Source organism: Anastrepha ludens, chromosome 2 (assembly GCF_028408465.1).
Source record: "Anastrepha ludens isolate Willacy chromosome 2, idAnaLude1.1, whole genome shotgun sequence".
Taxonomy (NCBI): domain Eukaryota; kingdom Metazoa; phylum Arthropoda; class Insecta; order Diptera; family Tephritidae; genus Anastrepha; species Anastrepha ludens.
In genome coordinates this window covers 106,590,064-106,608,433 of record NC_071498.1, presented here as the reverse complement: position 1 = coordinate 106,608,433, position 18,370 = coordinate 106,590,064, and the positions used below count along the sequence as shown (strand labels likewise).

General features: G+C 38.5%; 1 protein-coding gene across 3 annotated transcripts in view; it reads right to left on the bottom strand.

Moving 5' to 3' along the window:
* LOC128855041 (uncharacterized) overlaps positions 1–18,370 on the bottom strand; it is an 87,772-nt gene that overhangs the window by 44,994 nt on the left and 24,408 nt on the right. For all 3 annotated transcript variants that reach the window (XM_054089624.1, XM_054089625.1, XM_054089626.1), the window contains exons 2-3: positions 5,625–5,657; positions 1,074–5,536 (exon numbers count right to left, since the gene is read on the bottom strand). In XM_054089624.1, coding sequence (XP_053945599.1) covers positions 1,074–5,131 — 4,058 coding nt within the window. In that variant the 5' untranslated portion in view covers positions 5,132–5,536; positions 5,625–5,657. The remainder of the gene's footprint in view (positions 1–1,073; positions 5,537–5,624; positions 5,658–18,370) is intronic.

The following is an 18,370-nucleotide window of genomic DNA, read 5'->3' as shown; positions in this document are numbered from 1 at the left end:
ACATCTACCAAATCTACTGTTTATTACTCCATCACTGAATTACCATGGCAACTGCAGTTGCATAGGAAAAAAAAATGATTATGAATAATTTGTGGGAAAGTTCTCTCTCTCTCTCTTTCTCTCTCTCTCTCTCTCTCTCTCTCTCTCTCTGCTTTTCGTGGGAGTGAAATAATTTGTCCATCTACATAAATATATCCTGTTTTTGACCACTCTAGTTATCATAACCGAAGCCATCGATCACATTTAGGCGGAACTACGAGAATGCAATAGAAATTAAAGAATAAGTTGATCATTCAAATTCGTGTCACTGTGGAAGTGAATCGGAATTGGTGGGGAGGGAATTCCACGCATAATAGTGTACATGAAATTTTCAAATCCAAAAAAAAAAAATCGCTAATAAATAACACACAGGTTATTTTTTTAATTTCAAAATTAACCTACTCTTATTGGAAAACCCTATATTCAATTTTTGCAAATGCTTGCACTGAAAATCTTTGAATTGCGTACTGAGGTTTGCAATTTATGAATAATTGTGTGACAAAAATAAAATCTAAAACAAGCAAAATTCCGACAAACACCGTTTAATGCTGTCTAAAAGCCGTATTATTTCAACTCAATTTGCTCAGATATGCTTATGCTTGTGTGTGTGTGTGCGTGTATGTATAATCGTAATAGAAGTAGTTTTGTTTATTGTCAAATACCTGAAGACATGTGAGAGGCAGCTGCTTAACAATTCGAAGACGTCGAATAGAGATTTTGGATTTCAGCCAAAAATTCGAAAATTCCCATTCCCACCTGTGATAATGTTTTTACTTTGTTGAGTTTTTGGCTGTTTGAAAATACTTTCGAAGATAAGGTGGAATAATTTGTAATCAGTGTAACCTTTCTTTCTTTCAAAACCAGCTTTATATGCGGAAACAACCCCCAAGTCTCGTTGCACACTTACGAGAGTTGGTATCAGAAAGTCAAAAAAAAGATGTTTTTCTTATCTTTTTCTGGTTTTCCAGATTATTTGAATTGGTAGCATTCGCATTCGCCTTAAAAATCAAACTGAAAAAGTTCATTGCACATACCTCAGTTTCACCAACACTGCGTCATTGCCATTGCTGCTGTGTCCGTTCACTTTACCATATGTCAACTCACTAGTATCCTCCGTTATCTCGATCGTTGACTTCTGCTGCAAACCGTTCATGTGCGCAAAGGTTTTATTAATGCCACCACCACTGCCGAGCACACTGTCGTCAACACTACGTCTCTTTGGCGTCGCTTGATCACTGCCTTCCACATGAATTGGTATGAAATGCACATTACCGAAACTGTTTCCCGTCGCACCGTTAATGTTGATGATCTGCTCACTGCCTTTACCAAAGGTATGATCGCCGGAGGATGTTGCGGAGGAAGCGGAAGCATTTACACCCGATGCTCCGGTCGTTGACTCGACCACAACATCCGGCAAACTTATGCTCTCGATGCAGACCAAACGTTCATTCGGATCCAAGTCTGTAATATATTCGGGATCGTCGTACTGCAACAGCGTCTCATCGCAGTCCGTCGAATTGCCATCGCGCACGAAGGGCAAACGTTGATGTGCCATCAGTTGCGGCTGCTGCTGACGATTTCTATGCAATTGCATTGGTGGCGATCGGCTTTTAGTGGAGCGTGCGGCATGCGTTTCATTGTCGCTGCTTGAATGCCGGTGGCTATTCGATGACGATGTCGACGAGCAGTGAGAGTCGATGCCGCTAATTCCCGAGTCGTGGCAGCTGTTGCTCAGATTGGAGTCGCTCGTATTGGTACTCTTGAGTGCATTACGCTCAGGGCTATCAAAGTGTTGGTTGCCCTCAAATTCAATGTCAAGGTTGGCAACATCTTCGGTCTTGGCTACATCAACATCAACATCAATATCAATATCAGCGTCACCATCTGCCTCTACGTCGTCGGAATCGAAGTCTGCTGCACTGTCTGCTTCATCGCTTTCAACCAGCTCCTCCTCCTCGTTTTCTTCTTGCTCGGGCACGTTTTCAAGTTTGGTGGGATTGTAACGCAATGGCCATTTTGATTGATAAATAGTTGCTGGTACTTCCTGATCGTTAAACACTTCGTCCTCTTCGATGTCATTAACTACTTGGTCGACATCCTCATTGACAGCACTTATCTCCACACCAGCACACACCCGTTTCGGAGGTAAATCATTTTCGAAGTCGTAAAATACTTCCTGTTCCACTGGGCTACCTGCAACGTTCTGCCCTTCACCATTCAGACTGCCGCTACAGTCCACAACAGTTATTTTGGGCAATATGGGTATTTGCGGCTTATCAGCAACAAACTCGCTCGCACCACCATCACTAAGTGTATCTGGCAAGACGGTCTCGCGATATTCACCCGGTGTACTAGCGCGCGAACTGGGCGCGGTTTCACTCGGTTTGGCACTCGTCTGCCCCATAGACGCGCTATGTGGACACACTGACGGCGAAAGAGCTGCTGGTGATGAGGGTAAATTGCACGTTTCACTTTCGCTATTCGCGCTATTTGTTGATGTGCTCGGAGTTTTTGTTGTTGTTGTTGTTATAGGGAACGCACTATGCGGTGCCTCACTTGCTTTACTACATATCGTCACATCGTTCTTGCACTGATTACTTTTAATTACTCTATTAACGGCACTGCCCTGCACACACGCTTCTTCTTCTTCTTCCCCTTCACCTTCCTCTTTGTTTTTCACAATATACTCTTCACTATTTATGTTATTTGTTACGTTTCGATAACTTGTTTCAATTGCAGTATTTCTAAGCGGATCGCCTGCAATAGAGCTTGCACGTTGACGATCATCTGCTTGTGCAGCGTTGTTGTTATCCGTGCCAGCCGTTTTTACGCTACCTTTCAACTCGACACTTATCTCGCGAATAATGCCGCATTCGCCGTTGCCAGCCTCATTCAACCTCCGTTCGACCGACTCCTCTTCAAATGTTTTACTCTCTTTTTTTGCTCCAGTCTCGCTCACGCACCTCTGCGGATCTGCTGAGCGTGAGCGCGCACTGGCGTCTATTGGAGCTACTCTCACGCTCAATTGCTGTTCTCCCGCTGAATTGCTACGTCGCTGGCGCTCCGCGTCGTCGTCGATTCGGCTGACATTCTTGGCGTTATTATTAGACATCGTTATTTGATAACTATTTGTGGACCAGCCTAAGGGGTCGGAGATCACGTCAAGGTGTGTACTAACCAAATTATTTTGACCATTTTGCATTACTGCGACTGGATTCACTTGTGGGGAACTATTATTATAACTGTTTCGAGATGAATGATGATGATGATGATGCTGATGACTGTTATTGTTGACGTTTGTTGGCGCGTTGGCAGGTGCGAACGGACGGACGTCTTTCGACGAAGGCTGTTGAAGTTGTGCCAATTTTTGTTGCTGCTGCTGCTGCTGCTTTTGCGTGAGTGTTTGGGGTATTTTTTGTGTTTGTGTTTGCATTGGTGTTTGTGTTTGTGGGTTGCGATTACGATTATTATTACGTCCGCGCGCCATAAATAAATCACTAAGAAATTCTTTACTCTTTCTTAAAGCTTTACTACCAGCACCGCTTAAACTCTTTTCGACTTTCAAACTTTCCAACGCGTCGTCTTCAAAAGGCGTTTCGGTGTCACTACTCTTTGAACGTCCGCGCAAGAATGAATTCCTAAATGCTTTGCCGAGTTGCGATTGTTTCCGTTGGCCACGACCAGAGCAGCTACTCGAACCACTGTAATAGCCGGTGACACTGCTGGAATCTGTATTGGCCGCTGAGACGTCGGTTATACTTTTACTTCGCGCACCCTTTAAATTCAAACCCAATGTCAGCGATAGTCTCGATTGTCGTTTCGCTTCGCTATTTTTTTGCACCTTCGTTGTTCTATTTGTATTATCAAAGTTTCGATATTTCACTGCGCTAATTGCCGCGGCATTCGTTGTGTCATTGGCTAATGCAATTTGCTCATTCGCGGGGAGTATATCGCTTTCGTGTCTATTACCGTTGCCGTTCCTAATTCTATTTTCATTACTTGCAGTCGCATTGAAGGCCCTTTCGACATTTTCGCCACTCGCAACGTTACTCGCGCTTGCACTATTCGTGGTATCTTGAATAGTTTTGCATTGATCCGATTCGATTAATGATCGATTTGTGAATCGATCGGTTTTATTATATTTTTTGCACTTGGCGAACGGTAAAATGCGCCTCTGCCACACAGCTTCTTCGTTCGAACTGTCATGGCAATCCAACGTTTCACAGTCATGGCAAACCATATCGTCGCGCCCAGCGGATGATCGGGCGAAACGACGATTGTCCTCGTTGCTTTCGTGTACATCACCGTGGCTCGCATCTAATATGTTTTGTTCTGCAGATAATTTATTTATTTTGTCTACATTCAAATCGCCTAGTGTGCGATCATTAGTACGCAAAGTGGCTGTTTCGTTGGGCAATACAAATGATGAAGATGCTTTTACGCTGTTTGTGGCTGCCACAAACCCTTCCCCCGTTGAAGAGATCGCTGAGCAAGATTCTTCATATTCTTTGTATTCTTCTTTTGTTATGGCTGTGTCTGCCGCATCGCTCGGTGCCGTGTTGTTGGCAGCTGTTGTTTTTGCTAAATTTAATTTGTTTCCCACTTGACGATCGCTTTCGCCATCAACGCGATTGCTGCGAAAATAGACACAACGCTCGTTCGTTGCTGATTTGCCGCTTCCCCCAAATAGTGCTTTGCGTCCCGCACACGCCAAACCACTTTCATCACTTCTCGCATCAGCGTCATCGCAATAGTCATTTTCATTTTCTTCTAAATCTTTTAAATCATCGAATTCTTCTATTTCCGCACGCCTGTACGTTTTACCACTGTTTGTGTGTATTGGTAATCCTCTTCGTCGCTCATCTTGTTGGCGTTTCCTCTCCTGCTCGCGTTCGCGTTCACGTTCACGCTGCCACTCACTGTACGAGCGGTAACGCTCAATGGATCCAGCTGCATTGATTTTATTGCTACCACCACCAGCACCGTTAGCGCGCTCTTCTGGTGCTCCCGCTGAATAACGCGCTGACTTGGGACTTTTCTCCTGGTTCGAATTCTTTTTCTTCTTTGTGGAGCGCCGCAGCAAATTGAACATACTTTGAGGCGCTTTTCGGATGTGGTGTTGCTCAGTGCAATTGCGGTTGAAGTACTCACTCACAGAGGCGCTAATATGTTGCTTTATTTATTCCGCTTCTTCGCACTTTATAAAATATATTTATAGACGATCATTAACTTTTGTGGTTGTTGTTGTTTAATTTAGTTTATTTTTATTAGCTTTTTTCGTTGTTGTTGGCTTTCGTTTACAAATAAATTTGCGACTCTTCCTTTCTTGTTTTTATTATTCCTCTAAAATTCGTATGATCTGCTCTTGGTCCCGCCATCCAACCACTTCCATTATTTTCTGGATTCGTATTTTTCTTAGCTATACTTTGGTAAGACAGCTGCAGTTGTTAAATATATCTTCGATCTTTTTTCTTATTTTGTGCCAACCAGCTGAAATCTGTTCAGTTGTTTATTAAAATATTATGGAATAGAAAATTTTTATTTTTATTAAAGATTCGAATCTGTGTATTTGCAGCCATACGTACTTAGTAAATTTTTAAGTTGCCCGAGCACCTTCGCTGAAATCAAGAAAGAAAAAATGTGACAAATTTTTTAAAAACGAAATTAAACTTTATTTCTTATAATTTAAATTTTATTTAAATTTTAGTTGGAAATAGCCAAGCAAGCATTCATTTGGTTAAAAATAGTAAATTTAGAAAATTCAGTTTATGGCAACTGTTATGGCCAATTTCAATTTATATACGAAATTTGTTTACGTGAAGATATATTTCACAAGGAAAAACAGCTTGCCCCTGGGTCCAAAGTATTTTTGCAAGACAATTTCGAAAAGAATATTTTTTTACTCTAAGATCTGACTATAAATGCCGAAGATATAACCAAATATGTAAAATGGCGCCATATTCGGACAAAAAACAAACAGCTTTCGAAATTTACTTCTTATTCTTCCGCTTAATTGGCGCGCAAACTGCTTAACGGATTTTGGCCGAGTTTAATAAATAGCGGCAGTCATTTCTTTCTGTTGCTAACAGATGTCAGCTGGACATACCAAGTAAGGCTAAGTCCTTCTCTAGCTGATATTCCAAATGCAAAAGAGACCTTTTTCCTTCTCTGCTTCTATTAGTCAATAGCGCATGGAACACTTTCAAAGCCGTTTGTATTCATTCGGACGACTTGCTCTAGACAACAGAACCGCTAGATCTTTATTCGCTTGCGCTATGTCTATGTGATCGGAAAGCTCATACAGCTCATCACTTCTTCGCTTGCGATACTTGCCGCAGAATCTTTTCCGCAGAATCTTTCTCTCAAACACTGCAACCACCGTCATATCAAATGTTGTCATTGGTCATTGCCTTCAAGGAAAGCTCAGAAGGACATGGGGACTCCGCGCCATTTAGTTTCTAAGCTCGTAGCTGTGTTTATTTACTACTTACTATTGGATGATCGGCGCAAATGCGAAAAAGCTAGGTTTGCCATTTAACCCCTATTGTAGAAGTCGTGGGAACCTCTTAGCGGAGGCGATTGTTGAGACTTTTTTCTCTGTAAATGGCCGAGTTTGGCAGCTAGCGGATTAAGGTCACTGGATGCTCCTTTCTTCGACCACCCGAGGCAGTGCACTCATCCAAATCCCATCAATCTTCTCTGTTACTTCAACAGCTCTGGCTGGCTGTAGATATCTGCCTGTTGGAGGTTTTATAATGGTATCAAAACTGCGCTTTATTGCTACTTGGAGAGTGCCAGAGAATGACTCAGAAAGTGTTAGTTTTGTTCGAAGAAAGAGGACTCTACTACTCAATTGCCCACTTAGTCCAAAGTAGCACTTGTTGACAACCTCCGTTGGTTTTCAGGGTTGGCATTTTTATCGGTGTTAATAATTAATAATAATTCGGTTCCTAGATAAACGAAGCCTCTTACAACCTCGAGATAATAACTGTCAACAGTGACATCAAGGAAATGAGTGGCTCACAATACACCTAACACTACTCGGGATCTAATTTTTAGTCAAACCTGGCTAAAATTCTTAGAAATCCTCACTAAAGATGAACCCTGAGTATTTGAGTATGACCGCGAGGGTCATAAACAAAGTCAACTTGTGAACAATAGTGGAAAGCGAAAATTTGCAAAACGCGACTGAAGGCAATTTTGATCGCTTTTCTTCGATTTCCACAAGGATATCCTATTCGTTACTCAAAGCAACATATCATGTCTTTTCGCCTTTTGCTTACTCTTCTTACCGCTTAGCGAAACTTTTTAGTTTTATGTTGCCATTCTGAAGTAACTACGGCGACGTGTTTGCCGTACGCGGCCCAATCTCACTGATAAAAGTGGAATATCGTAGAATATAAATAGATGCAAAAAATGTTTACGAAGAAAGTATTTCAAAGTTCTCACACTTAACCTATTATCCTGCTTTAAGAATCTACTAGCTTATGCCAGCTTCCAAGAGTCGTACCTCAAAAGAACTCATCTTAGTGACACAAAGGTGATCCGAAATTTATAAACGCAGTACTGAAGTGCCTAGCTTCGTATATTTGTTAAGGGTACTTAAGTCTACAGGTCAGTTTTGGTGAGCGATGTTTACTGCCTCTAGAAAACCACTTTTGTTGAGAAATGCCGATATTATGTACTGGCTTTAACCAAACCTTGGTGTAACGAGTGTAGTGATCCTTAACTTCTACACAGATTACTCCGCAGTAGCATAGAGCTTAGGGTATTATATCGACGGTTTATATTCAATAATACGGCCACCGTAGCCGAATGAGTTGGTACGTGACTACCATTAAGAAGTGCGTAGGTTCGAATATCCGCGCATGAACATCAAATGATTGAACACGTTTTTTCAAATAGCGCTCGCTTCTCGGCAGACAATTGCAAAATCGTCGAATATATTTCTGCCATAATAAAGCTCCTCATAAAAAATATCTGCCGTGCGGAGTCAGCTTAAAATTGTAGGTCCCTCCATTTGTAGAACAACATTAAGATATAAGCCACAAATAGGAGGAGGACCACGTCCAAACACCTTAAGGGGGGGTAGGGTTTTTAGGGTAAAAAAAAATCGATTTTGTTTTATTTGAGAAAATGAATGTACGTAATCTCAAGAATGTTGTGTCCAAATTTTAAGTCAATCGGTGCAAAACTCACAAAGTTAGAGCATTATAACCGTTGGCCGCTCCGACTCGGCTACCTGCTATGGTCGAACTTTAAATCGATTTTCTGGAAAACGACGTTTTTCAAGTCGGTGGACACTTTTTCTCTGAATCTACTCGACCGATCTTCCTGAAATTTTGTAGACACTTTCTCTACATAATTACCGAGGTAACCCTGGGACGTTTTTTTGTTTTTTCAATTTTTATTTATTTTACAATAAACAATATTATGCGATTTATCGTCTAAAAATCGAACTTCTATTTCAAATGTTAAAAAAAATTGAAAAAAAAATTTTTTTTAATAAAAAGTAGACAGGGTTACCTCGGACAATTAATTACCTAATGAAAACTCTTTGATTTTTTGATTTCAGATGATCCAATGCTGAGAAAAACTGTCCACGGCAAATTGCCTTTTTTTCGAGACGTCTGCGTAGATCTGCTGTCAACGGCGCAATTTTGTATATTTTCTTGTGAAACTTTTTGAAAATATTTTTGAAATATGAGTTTACAGTATACTAATTGGATAAATAAATTAACATGAATCATCTTTCCAAAAAAAAATCTTAAATAAGTGCATATTTTTAGTGGAATTAACCCTGCCCCCCCCCTTAAGGGGGAGCCCGGTTTATGAGGTTTAAAAATTGCATCTCTTTGCGATTTTTTTTTTTAAAGAAAAAATTAATTTAGCACTGCACAGTTTTTTCTATCTTTTAATGAACATTTAAAAAGTATAAAAAATTTTTGTACTGGTTAAAATAAGTTGAAAAAAATGTTTAACATAGAAATTAGTAGAGCGCTGCAACGCTGGAGTTTCCAACTGGCGTACAAGATACAGCTCGTAATTATTATCTAAAGCAAAAAATTCAAATGGATTTCTAATTATCATGATTTTTTATTATAGATGAACTAAGAAAACTGAGAGAAATTCCAAAATATCAACTTTTTGGAGGTTTTAAAGAAAAAATGCCTTTCTATAAAAAAAAAAAATTCACTTCAACTTGGTATAAAAATCCTGAAAATTTTTGTTTTATCTATTTTGTTAGTTCAAATTGAAGAGAATTTAATACTGAAGGGAGCAAGCTATGATTCATTTCAAAAGGTTCATTCGTTTTTTTTCATTCATGTACGCCAATTCAAAGAAATGATAAAAATGAAAAGTCGAGAAAAGAAGATAAAGTTTGTACTATAGCTGTCCGGTCACAGCGTAACTACCTAACCTTTCTACGGAAATATTGAGAATAAGGCTCTGTAACTTTGTGTGAATATTCTGAAATATATTAGGAATCGCTTAAAACGAAAAAAAAATTAATTTTTTTGACCTTATAAACCAGGCTCCCCCCTTAAAGAAGTGTACGCGCTATTTATTCATATTTTTTCTTTGTTTTATATTCAATATGACCTACTTGCATTTTCCACGAAAATTAGTTTTTATGGTGAATGAATAGTTAACTCATCTGGATATTAATTTCAAATAAACCAAAAAAAATGTTAGCCGCGAGATTAATTCAATCAGGTGTGAGCACTACAATTTTTGACTTATCGGGAATACAATATTTTTCATTTGTGAATGCGAATTTCTCTTCTACACAATTTTTGATTAATTGGAATTTCTCTTCGGTATAATAACGAACAGATGCATTGAAAAGTATCGCAATAGATTACGCATCTTCAGGAGAGGAAGATATTGGAACAAAGGAAATATTAATGAGAGGATTTGTGAGTGGTAAATCGACTATTAGTGTTGCTCATATTCTTCGTACGCCGTACGGTCATAGAAAAACATCGGTTTAACAATGAATATCGCCTTGAAAAGGCGTTCGACCGTGCGCCCAGAAATCTCATTTGGGCGGCATTAAGAAATCATCATAAAACCTATCATCGACACCTACTACCAAGTTACCATCTAAGTAAAATGTGCGAGCAGTCTGCCGAAAAGGGTCATTGTAAATGTAAGACTACATCAAGGTCCAACTTTAAGCTCTCTTTTACTTAACCTGGTGATGGACTTTCTGGCTCTTCTAGGGTAACCTCTCTTGGACACTGCTATACGCCGACGAGAAAAGCTAAACCAGTGGGAACACGCCCTTGAATGTAACGGAATATGAATATTCCGCACAAAAACCGACAGAGATTCTTTGTATATAAGACATATTGAATATAAAAACTCGTTATGCATTGTGATAGGCTGGAATTGGCATACCAAGAATTTTATGTACTTGCGTTGAGAAATTTACAATTTCTTTCAATAAGAAATCTTCTTCCATATAATAGCGCACGTGGCTGAATATATTCGGTAACGCCGTATTGTGTCAGATGGTTGCTTGATGTTTTATTCTCGATTTAGTTGACCTCACTTTTTTCTTAGTGAGATCCATTCCTACATTCCTTCATTACCGTATAAGACATTTTTGGAACAAAATTTACAAGTAAAAATTTAATTTATTTAAAGCTAAGAATTTGATTTGTCGGCAAGTGCGACCTGCTTGTAGCGCTTCTGCTTCCACCAGTCGCCTCCACGTCTAAGATGGCCTACAACATCACCGACAGCCTTGCGGTTCCTGTCTAGCGTGGCTTTTGTGATATCTTCATGTGGTTTTGCAGTGTGTGACTGATCCATTTCCACTTTCGCCGTCGGATTTCAAGATTAATGAGTATCTGCTTCGCTAATGCCCAGAGGTCGGTGTTAGTGATGATATTAGGCCAGAAAACGCGCATAATTTTGCAAAGATTTGCTATGGATAGATACTTGGAGTGCTTGTATGTCGCGAGCCACAGACTTTAGATTCAAAGATCCTTAATTTCTTGCGGCTGGATATATGTAATGACATCCACACTTTGTCCATAAGACCAAACACAGCGCGACAAGTCGATATTCGACATTGAATGTCGGCTGCTGAGCCGCTATTTTCGTTAATGACGTTTCCGATACAGCAGAACCAGTGATGGTAAATGATTTTTTGAAAAATCCCTACATAGCCCAAAAAATTCCCTACTTTTTAATATGCTTACAAAAAATGTTCCCCTTACAATTTCCTACATTTTTTCTCCTGTGTTTACACTATAATGAGGCACTTGCAACGTCAAAATTGAATTATTTTCTTAAGTTTGTGACTTGGTGCTATTTTGGCACTTTATAATAAAAACAAATTTTATTTCAAATATATTATATATAAGTACAAATATTTATTATTGTATATTATAAACACAAATGTAAAGAAAAATTCAGCAAAAAGACTAAAAATTAGACTTTTTCATTACATTCAGTTCTGTTTAAAGCAAGGCAGAGTTTTTATTTTTTCAGAATCCGGCACGGTTTCTTTTAAGAGTGGGATTACATGGTTCACCACTTACAGCGCGACATTATGCTCAGCGAAGAACATGCTAAGTCTAAATTCGAAATTTGTGGAACCATTTGGTTTACTCGATTTTTTCTTTAAAAAATCTGTTTATTTTAGGTGTATTTTTTATTGCCTTCATATTTTTGATGTGAAACATCTATATAGGCTCACTTGTAAACCGAGTCGTCGCCACGCTATACCAAGGTATACCTATATATATTTTATGTGTAGTAGTATGAGAAGTGCTAAGCCAATTTCAAAGGAACAACTCACAAATGATGTGGGTTAAAGTGTGTTAGTATGTGTGCCATGTTAGAGAGACAAAAGTAGAGTTGCTAAAGGGCGGCAAGTTGGATGCTCTTGAGTGCTTAGTAAATTTTGGTGCGTTATGTGTTTTTGAATGTGTTCGGTAATTTGCTATGTAGATAATAGGAATTCGATTACAGAGAATTCATGGGAAACTGGGCGAAGAAATGACGAAGGTTAGTGTTTGAGTTGAAAAATATCAAAAGGTCATAGAAAGCAGAGCCACAGCAGAAAGGAGTTTCATTACTCAATTATTTAAACCAAGTGGAACTATTTTGCAATGCCAAATTTATTGCTTTATTAATTCGAAATGAAAAGTGCAAACTTATTTAATAGCAAATTCGAGATATGCCAGCTCGTAATGAGCAAAAGTTGAAATTGAATGAAAAGTTTAAGCCTATGGAGGAAGGCATATTTTAAAGACACATTTGGATTATCATACAAAGTGACACAAAATTAATCATGCTATCGAATTATTTATATTTTTTACAAATAGTGCCGTAAGTCAATCATAATTGAAATTTGTGAAGTGTAGAGCTGCTGTATAAAAACAGACAAGCAACGGCGGGCGTAAAGGTCAAAAGTCATCACCCAATATAATTTCTTTACTTATTATTTTTTTTAATTTTATTTAATAATTTTCAAATACAAAACTGGATGATTAATTTTGATCCACCTGAAAATTCAAAAAATTTCATCACTCAGTCATTTTTTTATTTAATTTTTTTTTAATATTATTTAATAATTTTCAAATATAAAACTGGATAATTAATTTTGCGCCACCAGAAACGTCAAAAAATTTCATCACTCAAAGTCATTTTTTTATTTAATTTTTTTTTAATTTTATTTAATAATTTTCAAATACAAAACGGGATGATTAATTTTGCGCCACCTGAAAATTCAAAAAATTTCAGCACTCAAAGCACACTTCAAAAAGAATTTCAATTGCAAATCAGCAGCAATCCAAGAGAATCTACTACCGAATATGGAACAACAATAGATGCTGTATTTGTGAGATATCTTGATAATATTATATTTCATCCAATACTTTTGTAACGTAAAGGGTGTTTTTTAGAGGTTAGGTTTTCAAGATGAAATAAAACGTATATAATTTAATGTTATGGCCAAGAATTTAGCTTTATTATAAAGATAAGGGTTTGCCATTATGTTTTAAGAATGATTTCGGGCAAGTGGCCGCCGCGGCTGGCGCGAATAAATTCCAGCCGAGAGGCCCAATTTTCGACCACTTTTTGCAGCAATTGGGGCCGTATGTCAGCAATAACGCGCCGAATATTCTCTTCCAAGACGTCAATCGTCACGGGCTTATCTGCGTAGACAAGCGACTTCACATAGCCCCACAAGAAATAGTCCAGCGGTGTTATATCGCACGATCTTGGAGGCCACGCCACAGGTCCACGGCGCGAGATAATGCGCTCACCAAAAGTTTCCTTCAATAAATCGATTGTTGCGTTGGCTGTATGGCATGTAGCGCCGTCTTGTTGGAACCAAAGGTCGTCCACATCAACATCGTCCAATTCAGGCACGAAAAAGTCATTAATCATGGCTCTATAGCGCTCTCCATTGACTGTAACATTATGGCCGGCTTCATTTTTAAAGAAATAGGGACCAATGATTCCCTCTGCCCATAGAGCACACTAAACAGTGACTTTTTGAGGATGTAAAGGCGTCTCAGCAATGGCTTGTGGATTATGTTCACTCCAAATGCGACAATTTTGCTTATTGACATACCCATTCAACCAAAAGTGAGCTTCATCGCTGAACAAAATTTTCTTGTGAAAATCGGGATCGGTGGCCATCTCGTTTTGGGCCCAAATTTGCACGATTTGCAAACGTTGTTCAGGTGTAAGTCTATTCATTATGAAATGGCAAACCAAACTGAGCATAAATCAAGTGGCAGCTGTCAAAAAGACCATCTACGAAAAAAGTAGTGCCAACTTGAAAACCTAACCTCTAAAAAAAACACCCTTTGCTTTAGTTATCATCGACCAATCGTCACAGTAATACCGGCAGAGGAAACATCGAATATAACTATTACTGAAGTCACAGATGATATTTAAATTGTGGCTTGATATTAATATCGAATTTTGATATCACATGTAAATAAATGTTTATTAAATAAAGTTACAATTTTCTGTAAGAAATTCGTAATACTTCATTTTTTCATTAGGCTATATTTAATTCCTGTAATAATATTAACTTTTATGCATATTACTTGTACACACACGATGTTTCATATCTGCCAGGCGTCCCATGACGGCTCACATTTTTTTCTTTTCCTTTTAAATAATCATTATTTTTGTTATAAAATGATGACTTATTCTCTAAACTTGTCTAGTTTCAAACTTTATATTATACAAAAATTATAAAAAATCAACACATTTTTACCAAAATTTGCACTTCTTTATTCAGAATTTTTACACAAAATTTGCGTACCCAGTTTTATATCCCAATGATTTTTGATAAAACCAAATTGCAAGTTTAAAGTGGCTTAAAATTCTCGGTAATTTTTGATAATTTTAAACGCTTTCTGTTAATTTTTTGCATTTTCACCATTTAAAAAAATGTCTTGTATTCGACCTTCAATTAGATTTATTTAATAGTCATATATCTGCTAGCTCAAAGTAATTTTGAATACGTTAATAAAGTTTTGTAATATCGATGAGATTGTAAATATGTATTTCTTTTTTTTTTGCCAGATGTGTATGTTTTTATGTAGGTATTTTGTATTTTATATCTTGCCCAGATGTGCGCACCCAATATATTGGCTATATACATTAATTTTACTATAAACACACTATCAAAAGCCCAACAAATCAAACCAAATAAGTATAAAAAAAGTGCCAGAACATCTTGACGTCAGCCCAAGTGATTTGCGAGTCAGCATTTACCATTTCAGATACGCCCTGCTCTACCATGTGTGAAGCCATAAAAAGCATTTTGAGTACTGAAAACCTACAGGCAAATGCACACATTCATACATATAGACGAATATGTATAAACTCATTCGAGTAGCGCAATTTTTAAATGTGGCGTTTGAATAGCTTAAAATAAACGCAATTAAATCGCGACGCCATACGCACTCATGCTGCAGGACAAGCGAAAATGCAACTACAATTACAACAACAAATGCAGTATAAACTAAAAGGAGCCAGTATTATTGCGCAAGCATTTCCGCACAATGTGATAGTAATTGAATATATGCGATTTTTTTTTCATTCATACATATTTACCTTAAAAGAAATATTCCTATTAAAGCGCTAATGAGCGCGCACGAATTGGTACTTGCGTACGAGTACTTTCATACTCGTATATACCTGTGGCTACCCTGTGGGGAAATTTTGTTGTATTATTCCAGTCAACTGGGGACTGTGAGCAATTTATGATTTTGATATTTCTAGTTTAGTTAAATCGATCTTTTTATTTGTCGTCGATACTTTCCCTTGGAAAAGGGGCGATGATCTTGTCGAGTCTTGTCGAATCGAGGCAACGCCGACTGAAGTAGAATTTTGTATACATTATGGAGAAGGCCTAAAACTGATGAAGAACGGACTAAACTTTTCGGCTTGAAATGCGCCTTTCTACCAATACCTAGTACGTCTACATTTGGAACAACAAAACTTTTGATTTTTGCCCGCTCAGAAAGCGCTGTGCGACACTCTCGTATATAACTGGATCAGAATTTGCTCCCCCATTCGTAATTCGCTCTTCAATCACAAGCCGATTTACATAATTCATGGTATAATATTTTAAGAGCAAGTTACAGGGTCCGGCACTCGAAGTGGAACCAACTTCAGATCGCTCGCTGGGCTGATGCCCGTATGTTAGTTGGCTAAATGATAGTCCAGGGTATTGCTTACAAGCACCCGGAAGCATTTTGTCGAGAGTAAACGCAAAAAAAAGAATATCAGTAATGGCTTTCAAACGTAATGGTGTGATTGCATTATGTTTGGCTGGAAGGTCACAACTAGCGATTGTTCGTCTACTAGAGTACCTTAAAGTAAATAAAAGTTTTGTTTATCGCAGCATTACTCGCTACAATGATACTGATAGCATCGCGAAACGTCATGGACGTGGTCATCAAAAGACTGCAAAGTCACGTGAAATGGTTCAGAAAGTGAAGAAACGACTTCAGCGAAATCCCCGACGATGTACCAATCGAGGGGCAAAGGAACTGAAAATATCTGACCGTAGAATTCGCCTCATACTGAAAAATGAGCTCAAAATCAAGCCTTACAAGATCCGCATGATCTCACACCAAAGTAGCAACAAGTCAGACTTGAGAGAGCGAATGACTTGCTTCGCTTGGCCGAAAGTGGTCAATTTCCGAACATTGTGTTTTCCGTTTTTCTATCAATTTGTAAACTCCCAAAACGATAGGGTTTATTTGACCGACCATTCATACGAGCATTTGAGTAATCGATTGGCCACCAAGAGGCAGCACCCGTCACAGGTAATGATTTGGGCTGCTGTAACCGCTGATGGACGCTCTTCAATCGTTTTCATCGAGCCTGGCGTCACAGTAAATGCGAAATATTATCGGGAAAGTATTTTGGAGGTTGCTTTGATGTCCAGAGCAGACAAATATTCTGGTGGCAGATCATGGAAGTTTCAACAGGACGCGGCACCAACTCACAAAAGCTCGAGTGAACCAAGAACACACGAGTGAACACACAATGGCTTTGAAATTCCCCAAGCGCGAATCCGATGAAATATTCTCTTTGGGCCATTTTGGACAGCAAAGTCCGAACTAAAAGATTCACCAGTCTCGAGGCGCTGAAAAAAGCCATTGCCATCGAGTAGGCCAAAATATCTGCAAGTCAAAGTCGAAGCAGTTTTATTAGCTTGTATTTTTGCTCTTTTATTAAATCTCTGCGGCTTGTTATATGAGCCGCAAGGTTGCTGAATTCAAGGACCTACTCTTTGGTTAGTTGTTCACAACCAACATGCAACGTAATGGCTCTTTGGATAGCACAAGTGTTCTTTTTTTAACCGATATCTTTATACTATATTTTCCGCTGTGTGACATGCGATGCCCTGGAGCTGCTGGTGTCAGTTCTGCAATTATGGCATTCTCTATTAGATGAAAGAGCATTGGGCTTAAGCTGTCGCCATGTTGAATTCCAGATGTTATTGGAAAGGGATCAATCAGGTTGCAATAGAATCTAATAGATATATTGTTGCCCGTGCTAGGTTCTATTATAATAGCTGTAACATTTTGCTGTATATTCTTCATTTAAGAATCCTTTTGTTAAGTCTACAAAGCACATGTAAGCAGGTTTGTTGAATTACAGAAGTTTTTCGCATATTTGCCTTACAATGAATATAGCATTGCGCCTATAGTTTATCGATTTTTTTGGAAACCTTTCGCCTGTAATGGCTGTTTTTGCAATCTCGTCAGCTTCTACTTTTGTGAATAGCTCGGAGACTGAGCTAAGAAGAGAGTTACCGCGACACTTTTGGAATTCTGCTTAGCCTCCTTTCTTAAACATAGGTCTGGTTAGGCTCCTCGTCCACTAATGAGGTCCTATTGCCTTCTTCAAAAAGAAAGAAAACCTTGCGTATTTCCGCGTGAATCATATTCTATCAGTCCTTTGGGTATTCCATCAATCCCAGGGAATTTTCGTTTCTTCAATCTCGTAGTATTCAGCTCAATGTTTTGGAGGTCTAGATGCTGTTGTAGCAGCATAAACATTCCCCGTGCATATACGTGGAATGCGGCTGAAGTGACAGTCCTTGGCCGGATATAAATCCGGGTCGTTCCGGTTACATAGAACCGCCTATCGTGGGTCTAGATCGCCGAACACAGTGTCATTTTGGTGTTGCTCCCTTCGTATTCCTTATGCTAAAAAATAACGAGCTTTTTGAGTATTGTGGAGTTGTCTGTCTGCCGTCGGACGCGTTCCAGGTGACTGCGCAGATATGCATGGTAGGTGGGAAAGAAAATACCACTCGCGGACCAAAACAGGCCCATTTATCATAATAAAGAGAAATGACAATAATTTCCTAAAAAAAATGTATTTTATTCAAAATCAATACCGGCCCTTGAAACTTAACCACCCTTTATATGGGTTAGAGAATACAAATAGTTTTTTTCTAACTAGAAGTTTTTCTTCTTATGTATAAATGTACAATTATCGCAGAAAAGTATATCCTTCAAGGATAAAAAGAGGCACAATAAGCTTTTTGAGAAAAGCTATACGTGTATAAACTATTGGGTTGACAACTAAGTAATTCTGGATTTCACTCATACATGGCTTCAGTTGAATTTTTAGGTTTGCAGACGTAGTACAAATGTTAAACACATTCTGTTCTTTGATAGTTGGCAATTCAGTTGTCAATCAGTAAAAAAAGTTTTTTTAACGGTTGCGTAGTTTTCGTTTGGCGTTCATTGAAAAATGGAAGATCAAAAGGAACATTTTCGTCATATTTCGCTCTTTGATTCCCGCAAAGGGAAAACCTTAT